At 39.2% G+C, this 17,936-nt stretch overlaps 4 protein-coding genes across 4 annotated transcripts; 3 read left to right on the top strand and 1 right to left on the bottom strand.

The window, feature by feature from the left end:
• Positions 1-1,397: 1,397 nt before the first annotated feature.
• LOC135343308 (beta-1,3-galactosyl-O-glycosyl-glycoprotein beta-1,6-N-acetylglucosaminyltransferase 4-like) lies at positions 1,398-5,210 on the top strand. Its single transcript, XM_064540316.1, has 3 exons — positions 1,398-1,687; positions 3,717-4,629; positions 4,739-5,210. Exons 2-3 carry the CDS (start codon positions 3,771-3,773, stop codon positions 4,888-4,890), a joined length of 1,011 nt encoding a protein of 336 aa, XP_064396386.1. The 5' UTR covers positions 1,398-1,687; positions 3,717-3,770; the 3' UTR covers positions 4,891-5,210.
• Positions 5,211-7,230: 2,020 nt separating this feature from the next.
• On the top strand, positions 7,231-10,768 carry LOC135343297 (beta-1,3-galactosyl-O-glycosyl-glycoprotein beta-1,6-N-acetylglucosaminyltransferase 4-like). Its single transcript, XM_064540296.1, has 3 exons — positions 7,231-7,462; positions 8,678-9,599; positions 10,335-10,768. Exons 1-3 carry the CDS (start codon positions 7,391-7,393, stop codon positions 10,640-10,642), a joined length of 1,302 nt encoding a protein of 433 aa, XP_064396366.1. The 5' UTR covers positions 7,231-7,390; the 3' UTR covers positions 10,643-10,768.
• A 2,019-nt stretch (positions 10,769-12,787) lies between these two features.
• On the top strand, positions 12,788-16,247 carry LOC135343278 (uncharacterized). Its single transcript, XM_064540274.1, has 7 exons — positions 12,788-13,216; positions 13,310-13,759; positions 13,815-13,958; positions 14,080-14,624; positions 14,724-14,826; positions 14,877-15,179; positions 15,260-16,247. Exons 1-7 carry the CDS (start codon positions 12,788-12,790, stop codon positions 16,196-16,198), a joined length of 2,913 nt encoding a protein of 970 aa, XP_064396344.1. The 3' UTR covers positions 16,199-16,247.
• Positions 16,248-16,359: 112 nt separating this feature from the next.
• Positions 16,360-17,917, bottom strand: LOC135343291 (uncharacterized). Its single transcript, XM_064540290.1, has 2 exons — positions 17,548-17,917; positions 16,360-17,447 (listed from the first exon to the last, which is right to left on the bottom strand). Exons 1-2 carry the CDS (start codon positions 17,807-17,809, stop codon positions 16,360-16,362), a joined length of 1,350 nt encoding a protein of 449 aa, XP_064396360.1. The 5' UTR covers positions 17,810-17,917.
• Between the last annotated feature and the right edge of the window lie 19 nt (positions 17,918-17,936).

Genomic DNA, 17,936 nt, shown 5'->3' on the forward strand with positions numbered 1-17,936 from the left:
GCAGGTCAGGTTGAGTGAAGAGTTGATGGTGGGTGGGGAGATGGTCCCCACAGTGTCCGGGGTGAAGGTGATGGGAGGAGGGGTGGGGAGGGGTACAACTGGGAGGGGTGGAAATATGAGTAAGGCACAGTGTTCAATTTGATATTGCCTGTACCTGATTCTGATGTGCAGATCTCCACCTCAAACTCAAGAAAAGCCAGTCTAACTGTTCAGTGTTTGAGAATTAGAATAATTGTCTCCTTGCTAGAGCATATATAGGTGCCAACTGTCCCGAATTGGTCAGGACTGTCCCAGATTTAGCACCCCTGTCCCTTGTCACAAAGGAAACTGCTATTCACCTCAAATATCCGGATTTTCAGGTTGTTGCTCTTGAGCTGGGTTATTAAGCTCCAATAAAGCTTCCTAACACCCCCATGTTTTGTCCCTGAAATTTGGCTGGGGAAGTTGGCACCTATGCTAGAGTCAGTGACTCTAGCATAGGTGCCAACTTCCCCAGACTCAGTGTAATACTATACATAGTTTGACCATAATAATGGCTTGACCACACTATCAGGTTTCTCTGTACAATAACTATTAGTCTCCACAATGATTAGAGTATAGCTTCTAATTTTCAAGTGAGGTGATAACTAGCTGCTATAATAACTAGTGTTCAAGCTGGCGCTGTGCTAATGCCTCTCGCCATGTTTTTGCTTTCGCTCAAAAGTAATTAGAATGTTATCTAAAGTTAGCTTATCTATATAAAGTCACTGAGAAGAAAACACTTATTTACATGCATCTATTGTTGTATTATGTGGCTTACCAGGACCTCAAGAAAGAAGAAAATTGATTCTTCCAGGATCTGTAGTTCAGTGTATATAATATCTAAGAAGAAAAGACCTGTACATGCATATTGTTATCTATATTAATATTGTTATATGGTAGTGTTTTATGGCTTACCAGGCCCTAGCCCTCAAGACAAAGATGATTCTGCCAGGAGGATCTGGATCTGGATCTTGGATATTATTTTCTCACACATGGGGAATGAGCGCGCATGCGCATTACATCCACAGCAATAATTAAAGGGTGTGTCCAAAGAGATCAATTTTCACAAATGGCTACTGCTAGCTAGCTGCTTTAACAGATATTTTCTGAGTCTTGTAGCTAACAAAAAGCTAGCGCTTTAGTTCAAGGCTAACTCATATGTTGAATAGAAAGTTTGTGCGAACAGATGATGCTATGACAGATTCTGAAGAGACTGCAACAGCCTTCAATGTGAGTCAAACTAGCCATAACTAGAGAAAGAAGCTTTAGTTTGCTAATCCACGAATCAAAATCCAAGAGAACGTGGCTAGAAGCCTATAGAAGCTGTTAGTTTTCGTCGCATTGCAACCGTTGAGCAGTTACTGCTGGAATACACACACACACAGACACACACACAGTCAGCTTTACCGTATCCCTCGTGCGGCTACGCCTCGAGGCATAATGATAGTTACAAGAAGAAAGCTGTTTGTTGGAGTTGTCCTTACCAGTCTGGATGCATTGCCTGCATAGAATTATTTATAGTGAATTCAAGATTATAGGCACCTACAAGAGTTCCTAATGAACCCTTGGTACCTAAGTATGTAGTCTTGTGAGTGCGACATCTTCCTATATAGAGGGAATATTCTCCCCCCCACCAACGTCTGCTCGCGAGACTACATAGTGTGAGGTTTGTCAAATATACTAGTACATGTCAAGAGCACAAGGTTTTATAAATGCATGAGGTCTTTACTAATTTAAAAGCATGAACTTTCGAATCTAGGTTGCATGCTTAAGGCATAGACTAAGTAGATCTATAAGCTTACTGAATTGAAGGCTAGTACAGTTGTACCAACAAAATTTACTGTCACAACGGGATCAAAGAAAGTTCAAACTTCTTGATTCTTAGTCATTGCATAAGGCTATAACTATCACCTGCACGTTCCTCATGCTTTTTCTGTGCTTATACTAATTACCTGTTTAGTAAACCCTCATGCTTTTAGTACCTTCAAGTTGATGCTTTTAGTTTTTAGTATAATACACATGCACATCATGCTTTAATATCTCACTATTAATAACTTCTGTGCGTTGCGTAATTATGGCGCAAACGTCATCAATTGCGAGATGCTCACGTGCAATTGACAGGATGTCACGTTACTTTGTGCACAGTGTTTGTGTAGAAGTATCAGTAGTTCGACACTCTTTTCTTCTTATGCACTCTTGGTATTACTGTAGAATCTTTGCCAACAACACATGAATAAAAGTGTTGAGCATTATGCGTTCCTTAGAGAAATGCTTTAATATCTTCATGCATTTACCATAAGAGAGTTGTGGGAAGCAAAAATAATATGGAATTCGCAAAACTAATGAATTCACTCAAAACACATCTTGGAAAACTTGACCAATCAGAAGAGTTTGACGTCATTGGGTAACAATTATTACAGGCGCCCTCGTGCTGGGCAATAAATAGAGTACAAGAGGAGTATGCAACTCCCACGCTAGGGGTTGGTAGATTATGCTCGAGATATTACCTATTATGCTATTCTCAAGTAAACAGCCTATTATTCTTGCCTATTATTCTTTTCAAATCGCCTATTATTCCCACATTATTCCTCTAAAGCACAACATATGTACATGTAGGCCCCATATCATGTCGTCACACAACTAACATCAAACTATAAATAATTGCCACGTGACTCTATCTATATATTAATGAATTGCAAGGAGATAATTAACCACCAGTACTTCCAAATGTTTATACTACTGTACAACTCCTATATACTGACCTGTATTCTGCCTATTATTCTCATAATCGCATGTTGTCCTATTGTTCACTGTGATTCGTACAGTGATTAATCGCGTATCAGTAATTGCACGTCGTCAAGGCAGTAATTGCACGTCGTCATTAACGACATGCAATTACTACCTTGACAACCGCACGTTCGAATAACGGCCGTGGCTAATTTTTTACTGAAACTGCAGCTAAAAGTGTCCTTAAAACTGCATCACAAACGATTAACAATCAATAGTATAATAGCTACTCGTGCAATAGGGGATTAATAGCACTCATAACAAGCACTGGCAAAGTTAATAGCACTCGGCTGCACCTCGTGCAATTAGTATCCTTGCCATTGCTTGTTACTCGTGCTATTACATATTCCATATAGGAATGAGTAACTCTCTACGCTTTTACTGGTGTGTTGCAAAGATTTTGCAAACTCCTGTAAATATACCCTCATCTTTTTAGTAATACCGTAGTTATGACAGTGGCGTAATAAGGGGGGGGGGGCTCCAGGGGCTGGAGCCCCCCCATCTATCTAGGGCTATTATACTTATCAAGCTGCATGCATGCATTATGTAGATGGCGTACTTCAAAAAATTAGAGCCCCCCTAATTGAGAAATTTCCTACGCCACTGTATGATATACTGTCTATATGCTTATTATATAAACACCCTATTATTTACTAATTTATATATATACCGCCATGCATGCATGTATTTAATAAAATAACACAAAAATATTTTCATGAATATTTTGACACAGACGGCACTCCATGCATAACCTAGAGCTCTTTCCAGTATTGGGGGAGGCGGCTCAGAAATTCCAAGTGCATATATAAGGTCCACAGGGAACCCTTGTAAACTATATAATGTATGCTCACATGCATTGATGTGCATGTAATTATATGTGTAATTAAATCCTACTTCCACATATACAGTGTAGACGTACTCCACTCTTGGGGACAAATCACTTCCCCCGTGACTCTCGCATAATGCAATGTAGTTTTAGCATCTACAATTTGAAATTCAATGAATTCAACTGTTCTCTGCTCTTCAAGGGTGATGCAGAGGAAATTGCAAAGGCTAAATCGATTGATAACAAATCCAAATGGCCAGTTCCATCAGATGATAAGTTCTACAAACTTGCTGACAGTTGTGACTGGATAAAAAAAAAGTTGGATCGAGATTACTACGTGTCTGAGCAAGAACGGCAATTTCCACTAGCATTTGCTCTAAGTGTATATCAGTCACCTTATCAGATATTTCGGTTTCTCAAAGTTATCTATAGACCTCACAATTTGTACTGCATTCACTATGACAAAAAGTCCAGCGAACCATTTAAGAAGCTGATGATCACCATTGCTGCTTGTCTGCCCAATATGATTGTTCCCAGCAAGATTGCTGATGTCACATGGGGCTGGCATACGATAGTCGATGCTCAGATGAATTGTATGGAAGATCTCTACGAGCTGCGATACAAATTTCCTTGGAAGTATGCAATCACTCTGTGTGGGAAAGAAGTTCCCCTGAGAACTAATAAAGAAATGGTTCAAACTTTACACAAGTTGAACGGTACTTCAGCAGTAGTTCTAACAAGACATTTAAAAACTGAATTCGAATATTGGACATATAAATATTCACTTTCCGGAGACTCCGTGGTGCAATTGAAGGAAAAATTGGATCCAATACCATTTAATCTCACAATGGCCAAAAGTATGGCATACTACGGGTTATCAGAGACGTTTGTTAACTATTTATTGCACAATGAAGAGGCTGTTAAGTTTCGGAGATTTATGGATGATACTAAAATAGCTGATGAGCATGTTGTTGCTACCCTCTTCAATCGAACAGGTATGTCATATACAGAGCTTTTATAGCAACACATTGTTAGCTAGTGAGAGCCTGCATCTATATATACGTGAGTAGATACTGGTGGATGCATAATTATACATACATGCAGGTGTACCTGGTGGAAGAAATGAAAGATATGTACATCTTATACCCACAACTTCCTCCTATTTGTGGCTTTCCTCCACGGCAGAGAAGAAGCTATGCACTGGTTGGAATGTGCACAAGATTTGTACCATAGCAATGGCGATCTTCAGCAACTAGACTATACGTTCGACCCTAAAAAATATTAGCAGACTTTCTTCCACAACAAGTTTTTCATTGAGAGAGATCGGGCAGTGATGGACTGTGCTGAGGAAGAGCTCCTCAGGAGAAACAGAGAAGAATGTTTGACTGACAATGCACTGAGCATGCACTAGTTAAAAATTTATACAGTTATATATTTATTTATTTAATTATGACTTGAGAAATCAAATTAGGAACTGAGTGCAAATATGTCTTTTTTGCAGTAACCTATGTTATGTTTTTATTCAGGCATAGCTGTTTGTGCAAGGTGATAAAACTTAAAGTCATAACTCACCTATCTATGTCCATAGAGTTGCTTTCGTGTTCTCTAACTCTATCTTTGTTCTTTTGATTACAATTATGACGATGATAAGCGTGATAACAATCACAATCATAAGAAGTATAATCACTCCAAGAATAGCTCCGATAAGCAGCCCAGAGTTGTCTCCAGTCCCTGCAGTAGTGGGAGGAGTGTTGGGAGGTGCGGTAGGCACGACAACAACAGCATCAGTGGCTACGGAAGAGAGGACATTAACATGAGAGTGAAAACTATATTATTATCAGTACAGTCAAACCTATTAATAGCCTTTTGCTCAAATTATGAAGGTTGAAAATTTGTCCCAAAATGGTCAGTTTATTATAATTATAATCGGGATTTTTAGGATCCCTCAAAGTAGCATAGTGGATAATTAATTTTTCGTTGGTGCAAATTTTCGAATGAACTATTTTAACTATTCGTACAGCTCAAGATAGTGACGTAGATAGAACCTAGGCTATTATGCCAGAACAATTTCTTTTTGATGATACTCTACAATAGGAAAAAATGAAAATAACCCGCTATATATATATCATGGTATTCAGCTCTGACCCCAGTACAACTACATATGCCAGTGCATGGGATACAGTAGATCTATATTGCACTCACTCAGGACAATTGTTTGCATGGTGACATTGTTCATTTGGCTCGATATACAAGTATAAATTCGTGTGCCAGTCGTAAGTGGGTCTCTTGTCAGATTCACAGTCAGTGTGTTGATCAAACTTGGTATATATAGATTGTGCCCCTCCATTCTGAATAAACATGTCTCCTTGCTCGGACATGATGGTATTAACTAAGTCATTGGATAGTTCATTGTTAGATGTTAGATAGTTGCCAAGTGATCGAAGGAACATTCATTGAAAGGTATAAATATAATATAGCCATGCATAGAGAGAGCACCTCAGCACTGCACTGCATGTCATCACTGGCTGTAACTTGAATCATTCCATTCTCAGCTTGTAGAGTACCTGCAGCAAAGATAGGAGACATTAAACACATTGTACAGTGCACAATTTGTATGATGCAACAGAACTGTAAATTTCATCTTAGCGTACTTCTTTTTCTATCGTATAAATGTACTGTTTTATCTGTCAGTGCATGAGAGGGTAATATCAACGCTATATGACGCCATTGTTCCAAAATTAATGTTCCGAATGTGTGAGTGGTCTGACATTGGCATCATTACTGCTGAGTTGTGATAGCTCCAGAACACTAGTCCTCCCAGCATTGAGTACTCGTGCTGGAGGGAGGGGGTCACCAGTAAGCCGAGTCCAGGTCCAGTCAAACTATCCCTCAGTGACAGAGAAGGTCAGGCTGAGTGAGGAGTTGACGGTTGGTGGGTAGATGGTCCCCACAGTGTCCGGGGTGAAGGTGATGGGGGGGAGGGTTGGGGAGAGTTACAACTGGAGGGGTGGAAGGATGAGTAAGGTACAGTTCATGTTCAATTTGATATTGCCTGTACCTGATACTGATGTGCAGATCTCCACCTCAGTCAAGAGAAGCCAGTCGGTCTGTTCAGTGTTTGAGAATAATTGTCTCTTTGAAAATAAAGCCACTGCATGCATGCATGCTTGCTGTTGTTTTAGTCCATTTCTGCCCCAGCTTTCAATTGTACGCAAATACACATGCCTATAGAACCATTCCCAGAGCATTCTTTTTGGGGGTGCACTTAATATGTGCGCACACGCGTATCAACTTCTCCTCTAAGCTTTTTCTACTATCCATGCTCTAAGTGATTAGCCCTCTTCCTACACCACCGCTATCAACATGTTCACATTTCAAAGTGCTAGGAGTAGGATTTACTGCAGCCCTATATAGCTGCTAGATTTATAGTACACAGTCAACACTATAGGCCAATTTTTGATTTGATACTGCAAGTAAAGAAACCACTCAAGTATAGTCCATGTTTACATTGTGGGTTAACATTGTGGTTTACCATTTGTGTTTGTGCCGGTGTGTGTTGCAAAACTGCTGTACATGCATAGTTTGTATAACGGCATTATAACAAACTATGTACAAGCCATTATAATAATAATGGCTTGACCACACTATTAGACTATCTAGTACAATGAATAGTCTCTGCACAATGACATTTGAAGAAGAGTAGCTTCTGCTTTTCAAGTGAGGTGAAAAAGATTATAGGTCTAGCTGCTAGTTATAATGATAGTTACAAGAAGAAAGCTGTTTGTTGGAGTTGTCCTTACCAGTCTTGGATGCATTGCCTGCATAGCAGTGAGTTCAATATTCTATATATAAAGGTACTAAGTAGATCTATATATGTCTTGCGAGTGCGACATTTTCCTAGAGGGAACATTCCTCCCCCCCCCCCCCAAATTTGCTCGCAAGACTACTTAGTATATATGGGGTTCCATTTATAATTTTAGTACATGTCAAGAGCACTATAAATGCATGAGGGTATTTACTAAAAGCGTGAGGGTAATTACTAAAAGCATGAACCTCAGGGGTATTTATATATATAGCTTCCAATCCAGGTTGCATGCATGCTTGCTTTGATTTGAGGCTATTATTTCCAAATTATAGTGTATATATAAGGCATAGACTAAATAAGCCTAAGCTCTGAAGGCTATATACATTTGTGCCAACAGAATTTACTGTGTAATTATCGGTATATAAATACACACAAGCTTTATATCTTCATGCATGCATTTACCATAAATACTATAATGGAGTTTGTAGAATCTTTGACAACACATGAATAAAAGATAGTGTTGAACATTACAATAATGTATGTGTTCCTGAGGGAAATGCTCATACACATAAGTAGTAAAACAGACCACAGTGAACGTGTACACATATTCCATATAAGGAACACGTAACGCTCTACGTTTTTACTGGTGCATGTGTTGCAAAGATTCTGCAAACTCCAGTACTCTCATGCTTTTAGTAATAAATAGCTTGATGCTTTTACTACAGAATCTTTGCAACACATGAATAAAAGTGTTGAGCACTGGGGTTCCTTATATGGGAAATGCTCACTACATTAAAACAGTCCACAGTGTGTACATGCACGTATTCCATATAAAGGAATGTGTGGCACTTCTATACGCTTTTATACTGGTGTGTTGCAAATATTTTGCAAAGTCCTGTAAATAAATACCCTCATGCATGCTTTAGTAATAGTTATGATACTGTCTATACTATAATTATATAGATACCCTCAAGTCATGCTTTTACTGTAAACACTTAATATATACCGCGGCCATGGATGCATGCAATTACAATAATCTTGTCATGAATATTTTGAGACGGCACCCCATGCATAACCTAGAGCATTTCCAATATTGGGGGAGGCTTAGAAATTCCATGTACGTATATAAGATACACAGGGAGGCACTAATTATAATTATGGTCACATGATGCATGGATGCATGTAATTATGTGTAAAATTATACCTTTTATTTAATTCCTACTTTCATGCACATGCAGTGTTTGAAATACGGACGTACTCCACTTTTGTGGACAAATCACTTCTCCCGTGACTCTCGCATGATGCGATGTAGTTCAAGCATCTACAATTTAAAATTCAATGAATTCAACTGTTCTCTGCTCTTTAAGGGTGATGCAGAGGAAATTGCAAAGGCTAAATCGATTGATAACAAATCCAAATGGCCAGTTCCATCAGATGACGAGTTCTACAAACTTGCTGACAGTTGTGACTGGATAAAGAAAGAGTTGGACCGAGATTACTACGTGTCTGAGCAAGAACGGCAATTTCCATTAGCATTTGCTCTGAGTGTATATCAGTCACCTTATCAGATATTTCGGTTTCTCAAAGTTATCTATAGACCTCACAATTCGTACTGCATTCACTATGATAAAAAGTCCAGCGAACCATTTAAGAAGCTGATGAATACCATTGCTGCTTGTCTGTCCAATATGATTGTTCCCAGCAAGATTGCTGATGTCATATGGGGCTGGCATACTATAGTCGATGCTCAGATGAATTGTATGGAAGATCTCTACGAGCTGCGATACAAATTTCCTTGGAAGTATGCAATCACTCTGTGTGGGAAAGAAGTTCCCCTGAGAACTAATAAAGAAATGGTTCACACTTTACGCAAGTTAAACGGTACATCGTCAGTACATGTAATGGAAAATAAAAAACATGAAATCAAATATTGGACATATAAATTTTCCCTTTCTGGACGCTCAATGGTGCAGTTGAAGGAAAAATTGGATCCAGTACCGTTTAATCTCACAATGGCCAAAAGTATGGCATACTACGGGCTATCGGAGACGTTTGTCAACTATTTATTGCACAATGAAGAGGCTGTTAAGTTTCGGAGATTTATGGAGGATACTAGAATAGCTGATGAGCATGTTGTTGCTACCCTCTTCAATCGAACAGGTATGTCATATACAGAGCTTTTATATATAGCAACACATTGTTAGTGAGAGCTAGCTAGCCTGCATTAGTAAAACCAGTAGGTTTTACATAAGATGGACAGTGCAGTTGTGTGTGTTTTCAATTATTACGTGAGTCTATATAATAGTTATAGGCTGAGTCCAAGGTCTCTATGGGGTTTTGAGACCCCGAGGGCCCGAGGCCGAGTGTAGCGATGGTGCTACTAAGGGCCTAAGGGTCTCAAACTCCATAGTGACCGTTGGACGAGGCCTATAACTGATTTAGAATAGTGCTAAGCAATCTAAGCAATTTTTAAACAAAGAAGACTCTGTTTCTACAAACCTCAAGCAACATTAAAGCTTTGCTCTATATAGCTAGTCTATACATAAAAAAAAAACTCACATTGAAGGCAGTTTCCGTCTCTTTGCATAGCAAAAACGGTTAATAGAAAGTTGCTATTCTACTTAGTAGTAGCTCTGCACTAGAGCACTAGCTATTGGTAGCTGCAAGAGTGAGATAAAAGCTACAAAATGTTGCTAAGCATTCCATGTATGATTGTATGTATCATGTAAAAATGTTAAATGCATGTAGTGAACATATAATGGACCTCCATAGAAGACCTCTGAATGACTGAGAGGTCTCTATGAGAAATAAAGGACCTCCAAGTAACCAATCAGATTGCACCATTTGTGACAAGCATTTTAATTATATAGATATACTGGATGCATATACATGCAGGTGTACCTGGTGGAAGAGATGAAAGATATGTACATCTTATACCCAGAACTTCCTCCTATTTGTGGCTTTTCTCCACGACAGAGAAGAAGCTATGCACCGGCTGGAATGTGCACAATATTTGTATCATAGCAAATGGCGACCTACAGCACCTAGACTATACGTTCGACCCTAAGAAATATCATCAAACTTTCTTCCACAACAAGTTTTTCATTGAGAGAGATCGGGCAGTGATGGACTGTGCTGAGGAAGAGCTCCTCAGGAGAAACAGAGAAGAATGTTTGAGTGACAATGCACTGAGCATGCACTAGTTAAATTTTATACATTAATTATGACTTGAGAAACCAAATTAGGAACTGAGTGCAAATATGTCTTTCTTGCAGTAACCTATATAATTATTATGTTTTTATTCAGGCATAGCTGTTTGTGCAAGGTGATAAAACTTAAAGTCATAACTCACCTATCTATGTCCATATTTACTTCTCGAGACATCGATGTGAGCATTCGCACAAGGGCAGGGGACAATAGTTATACATGTACTGAGCCTCTGACTGAGCCACAGGCCATTTGCCAGAACACAATCTCTAGAGTTAATATGCATATATATGGTTGTTTAACTTACAGTGAAAGCTGTTGCAATCTCTTCAAAATCTTTCATAGCATCATCTGTTTGCACAAACTTTCTATTCAACTTATGAGCCCAACTGTTGGAAGTACTTACAACCCACTACTTCAATCTAAATCTAGATAAGTCTTTAAGCTATGTCTATCAAATAATAAATGTTCTTATAGTCGTCATAATTTGCTCTTCACACTGAGACAGAGGTTACAGGCTCAGCAAATGAGTTTCGATAGTGTTTCGTCATATAAAATTGAGATTTGATAGTGTACCAGCACAATTAAAAATTAATTTGTAGCCCTTTGTAATGTCTATCTAATGGTGTGTTTAAATCAGTGATAACCTAGAGATAGAGAAAGTTCTATTCTCTGAGAAAAACCATGGCCCAACCGAATCGTAGGAATCTGGCCTATTTTGTTACTAACTTTGAGTCGTCATAACTTGAGTTTTGATAGTGTACCAGCACAATTATAAATGCTTTTTGTAGCCCTTTGTAATGTCTATGTAATGGTGTGTTTAAATCAGTAGAGATAGAGAAAGTTCTATTCTCTGAGACAAGCCATGGCCCAACTGAATCGTAGGAATCTTGCCTATTTTGTTACTAACTTTGAGTCGTCATAACTTGACTTTCGATAGTGTACCAGCACAATTATAAATGCATTTTGTAGCCCTTTGTAATGTCTATCTAATGGTGTGTTTAAATCAGTAGAGATAGACTATTCTCTGAGAAAAGCCATGGCCCAACCGAATCATAGGAATTTGGCCTGTTTTGTTACTAACTTTGAGGCTCTTCATACACACTTTCTTCTTACAAAGTGTCAAAACACCATCAGTATCAGCAAAGAGGAAGATGTGATACTGAGCACCTTCTCACCACTGTTATCGCTGGAAGAGGAATATAGTGGAAGAGGAGGGGCAGGATGCCAGGTTACTGATAGCTAAGATGTCTGCAACTGCATGGTTTTCAGTACTCACCTCAACAACATGCCTGTCAGAACCTGTACTGTGTAGGAGCATCTGAGTGAAAAGGAGTTGGCAGTACACCAACAAAGAGTTGAGGTTGAGGTCCACCCACTACTTTAATGATGTAGTAATGAAAGCACCGCAGGTGCTGATGCCTCGGTGGAGGTGCCAAAGCTACATAACATAAAACTACTAATAGCTAGCTTTTATTATACACACATTGATTTTATGATGAATTTTGCTGCATGCAATCAACCGAATAGTGGGTAATGATCTACCATGATTGTTGTTAAAAACGATCGATGCCAAAAGTTCAAGTCTAAAATTAATGGCTGCAAGTCAGCAGAGCCTTGCAGCTCTCTGCTCACTCTTGCAGCTACCAATAGCTAGCGTTCTAGTGCAGAGCTAACTACTAAGTAGAGTAGTAACACTCGGTGAACAAGTTTTGCTACGGACTCTTCTGAAAAGGCTGCAATAGCATTCCAAGTAAGCAAAACTAGGCATAACTTGAGAACGAAGCATTATTTTGCAAATCCACGAATTATAATCCAAGTAAACATGACTAGAAGCCTATAGAAACTCTTACTTGCACTTGATTCATCCTTGAGCAGCTGTAGCGGTCTACACACACACACACACAGACACACAAACACACTAGCCTCGAGACCAGCCGTTCGTTATCTGAAAGAACGCCTGGTCAAGTTCCAATGTAGCACTCGTTCTATGGTCCAGGAATTTCTTGGACCGATAATTGCCCGCAACAAGGTGTGAAAACCATAATTATTTACCTGTGAATATCATTATGACGTTACAGCAACGGCAGCTAGCTAGCTTGGACCATTCAACGTACTTGCTGCCTGTACTGTGAGACACTATGAGTGTAGCTATAGCTCATCAGAAAATGGACCATTACACTTGCTGCCTGTGTAAATCAACGCTTCCTAGTGATAAGAGGACAAGGAGAAAACTGCATGGAGAAAGTTGCAAGGAAGTAAAAGAGCAATTACAAGGCATCTCAGTTGTTCCATTGGCCAACTTTGAAGAGACAAGTGACCCAACTGCATACTTATGCCGCAAATGTGAGCAACAGGTCATATCCTTTGGTAATTGGACTGCAAAAGCAACTGCACTGAAGAAATGTATTGAAACTCTTCTTTCTCAGCTACATTGCACTCGAAAAAGATCCATTTCCGCAGATGCTCAGTCAAGTACGCCAAAACAACCACGTTTATCACTAGGCCCTATTAGGCCTAGCAGTTCATATATTCCTCCTGCAGAGAGTCAGAAATCCCCAGATGTCAAGGTATTGCTGATGCATGGAACTTTATCATATCATGCGTATATATATATATAGTTGCGTATAGTATTGATTATTGTTCGTTCTCGTGGTATATAGGTTAGAATCAATTACAAATCCGGACCAAAAGAACTCAAGATATGCACTCCTGCGAGGAAAACAGGCATCAAACGTTTTGCACGGAAAAGTTATAAGTCACTGGCATCAACTATGGTCAATTCTAAGGATACTTTGAAACCAATTGTCTCGGAAGTGTGTCTTAAAATTAAAAAAGAGATGAAAAGCCTTAGCTCTGACCAATACGACTCCATTTTAAGGGACAGGATTGAAGCAGTAAAGTGTTTCAGCTGGGAAACAGTGATTTTGGATATGGAAAAAATGATTCCTACTCTACTTTCTTTATTGAGACAAGTAGTTCCACAACCAGCTAAGCATAAACCATTGATTTGTTTCTTAGCATCCCTACTAATAAAGTCGCGACACAAGCGCATGGGGCTGGTACAGCGTGCAACTTCAATCATGTTGTATGGAAATGGATCTAACAAACAGGTAATAATACAAACATATATTCCTATATAACTTCTATATATCTATCCTACTTCAGATCTACATGAACCTTCAGCCTCTCAACATATGTTTGTCTTATCAAGGGACACTCAATCTTGTGGAAGCAATCAGTGAGGGGTATGATGTGGCTGTTGAATATTGGGGAGATGAATTAAAAGAGAAGTTAACGTCACTTGAGCAAGTAAGTATGCGACATTGTGTGATGCATGTATATACGTATCATAAGAAGGTTGGCCGCAAATTATAACAATTATTGATTATACAGTTATATATATGCAAGTGCATGTATAATTATTGTGCAGGTTGATGGGTGTAGCTCAATCCCAATCACTCACCGAAAGCTTGCACCAGCCTTTTTAAGGGATAATGACGACGACTCTGACTCTGATAGTCACAATTATGCCCCAGATTTCAGTCCTTTGTCGGATATGGAATTTGAAAATTTTGAATTGTTTTCTGAAGATAGTTCATGTGATGACACACACGATGTTCAAGCGAAAGATAACGAAGCTGACAGTAATGACTCAGAAGTGCAGCAAACAGATGATGATGACGATTCGTTGTCCGGACAAGAAGATTTAGATCCCACACAAGCCGATTCGTCATGGAATGGCTTCAAGATCGTGGGTGATAATATTGATAAAAATATCAAACCATCTTTTCAGCGTCACGAAATTAAAGGAAAATCCCTCCACTATTTTCATTCGTACGCAGTGAAGGATAGAGTGGACCTATCTTCCCTCAGTGATACTACTCCAGAAATATGTGACCCTGACCCAAGCATGCTTGTGCCGTGTGCAGACGATATATCTTGCATATTGAAAGAAATAGAAATTCTTCTGTCCAGGTATAATTATGTGGTATATAATTGTACTATAAGACTATTGTATGCATGCATGCATGCATGGTTCCATATACGTATAATGTATAACTATAATTATTATAGGGTTATTGTTCAGCACATGGAAGGATACAAAGATCAAGCAACGAAAATAATATGGCATATACAAAGCAAGCAAAACAAGGAGATGGCTCTAAAGTCTCTAGTGGTAATTTAAAATTGTTATGCCACATTATACATAATTTGGTTCGTTTTTAGGTGCCACTTGGGGTACTCCTTCACAATGAAAATAAGCTTAATGAAATGTGTAAGATCCTGGAACACTGTGTGAAGTTTGTTCCTACCCGACCAGCTGAAGGAAAGTACATTCTTCCTAATGGGAGTATACTCGACTTTGATGATACACGATTCTTCAAAATACTTCTTGGTGGCGACCAACTAACAGTGGCCAGAGTACGTGGTGCCCAAGCACTTCGAATGTCACAAGACAAGGCTAAAGACCGACTAGAAGGGATCGTTCCAGTAGTCGAGGATTGGCATGCCAGAATGACACTCATGAAGGTAAGAAAAATGGATATAAAAACTGCATGTGTGTAATTGTAGAACTCGGATTGTTTTATTTATGCATTTGTTCAATTTAGACCATATGGCAACGGCTTTATTCTGTGAAGTCATCACGGGATAAAGGGACTATGTACCAACTGAGAAATTTGATTAATAGGACATCTGTACCAACTGATCCTTGTGACAACATGAACTCTGCTGAAGATTACTTCTTGCTGCTGGTGCATACACATGCCATTGCTGCTGCAAAGGAAATACTTTCATACACCTCGATGGATTCAGTTTCAGATCTTGCCAAAGCAATCACAACCAACTTTACATACGTTTCACATCTAGATTTTTCTCAGCAAACTACTGAAAAACAGAAGACAGTAGATGATAGTGTACATTTATACGCAGTTGAACTATTGACCCTAGGATTGTTGTGGCATGGCTTCCATGATGCCATCAAAGAGGGTGATGGGGAACGAATCATGAGGTATTGGAAGTTTTTGTTAATTCTATTTAAGTCGACCAATCACCCCAATTATGCTAAAGAGGCAGTGAATTTGTTGCTGCAATACAACTACTTGTTTTCTGAAAGGCAAAAGTCTCAACTTCTTTGGAGTAGATGCGTAAATACACGAGGGCTCCCTGGAACCAACATTCCGTGTGATCTTCACATGGAACATCTTAACAGAAGACTAAAGACAGTGCTAAGGAATATGGGAGCAAATGTCAACGACAAAACCGTTACAAAAGCTGGGAAGTGTATTGCTGTTGTGCAACGTGTCTGTCAAGCTTTTGAGGAACAAACTTCTTCTACGGCCTCACGCTCTGACAATCACCCCTACCCTAAATTTGGGAAGGACTTTGACATGGTGCTGAACGTTCTCGAACAAGAAAGAGTCTTTACGTATACAGCAAACAGAAAACATGATACTTTCAGTTTTTCTAAAGGACTACTCGTAAAACTATCTAAGAAGCAGCTTCTCAATAAAGTCCAGACTAGCATTGACCAGATATATTTGGTGTAACGAACAGTCAATTTATGTCCTCTATCATTGTTATTATTAATATGCAAAACTTGTCGTCAACATTATACTAACATATACATATGCATTAATTAGAATCATACGTAACTGATTTAATTTCAGTCATGATGCCAATCAGGCATGTATACCTAGCATAATTTCAGTTAATCAAACTTCTCACAAGACAATACACATAAATCACAGCATCTAGATCGGCTCATTCTTACTGAACCATCGTAATACTTCAAAAAACCTTCGAACAGAAGTTTTCGCCTACAAACAGTAGCATTGCTCACATACTCTTTTAGTCTTTCAGAAGAATGTTGTCCACCCTTTCCTTCAAACAAGGTTGCTTTAGCATCTAAACCGTCTCGACCAGCACGACCAGTCTCCTGGACATATTCTTCCATGTTTGATGGTAACCCCCAATGAAAAATTTGTCGAATATCAGAACAATCTATGCCAAGCCCAAAAGCTGATGTGGCAATTATTAATCGCAGCTTCATTCCAGTTCCTAAAAATGATGATATCACTTGCTCTTTCTTTTCAGATGTCTGAACACTGCTAAACATATCAAACAGCCGGTATTCTGAAAGATTTGGGTACCCAGGAGGATCTGTCATATCTTCACCAAGCTTGCGTGTTAAAGCAATGTATAAATCCGAACAATCCCTATATCTGCGAACAAATACCACAGTTTTTGGGTACGCAGTTCGTTTTCGGCACAGCCCGTAACACAAATCCTCACTCAACCTTTCAAGATCAATCTTTGGTTCTAACGTATAGAAGATATTACCACGATCAGGGGGTAATGCAACCAATACTGGCTCCTTCATACTTAGTCGTTTGGATACAATATTAAAGGTTTCTATAGTGGCAGTAGCTGTGAGAGCCATCACGTTAACTTCAGTGGGTATGATACTGCGTAAGTCACCAAGTGCTGCAAAGGCTCTTCTAAATTGATCCCCCCATGTTTTAACACAGTGGGCTTCATCCACTATTAATGCCACAAGCTTCTTCATGTACACTTCACTCTGGAGCATATCTCTATATCGAGCATTGTTCATAATGTTCTCTGGAGTTATAAAAACTAACTGCACTACTCCATCGAGCACTCTCTTTGTTGCTTCTTGGTCAAGTTGTGCCTCTCCTACAAATTCTGCTTTCAAACCGCTCCGAGTAAATTTAGAACTTTGATCAACCATGAGAGACGACAAAGGGCTGATACACAAAACAATACTTCCAGACGAATCTGCATGTGGAACGTTATAATGTAATCTGTTATAATTGGCATTCATATTACTTACTATAATGCAAAAAATTAATCTGCATTCATTACTTAGATCTATTACCTTTCAGTTTGTCAAATACAAGTGGCAGAACGGCATATATGATAGATTTTCCATATCCAGTAGGGAGTGATACAAATATGTCATGGCCTTCAACAAACTTGAGGACAGCTTCCAACTGTTTATCTTTGAGACTTTCTATTCCTAGTTGTCGGGCACTGTCAGATATAGCTGCAGCTACTCTCTTCTCCATCTCTATTTCTTCACACTGCAAACACATGCACACCCCCGTAGTATTGTTGTGTTTGCGGTTACCGCAATGCATGCCGCAATCATGTCGTAACTAACCACTCGCTGACTCAGCTAGAACGAGTGCTACATTGGAACTTGACCAGGCGTTCTTTCAGATAACGAACGGCTGGTCTCGAGGCTAATAGAACCATACCCCGTAC

Source organism: Halichondria panicea, chromosome 10 (assembly GCF_963675165.1).
Source record: "Halichondria panicea chromosome 10, odHalPani1.1, whole genome shotgun sequence".
NCBI classification, from domain to species: Eukaryota; Metazoa; Porifera; class Demospongiae; order Suberitida; family Halichondriidae; genus Halichondria; species Halichondria panicea.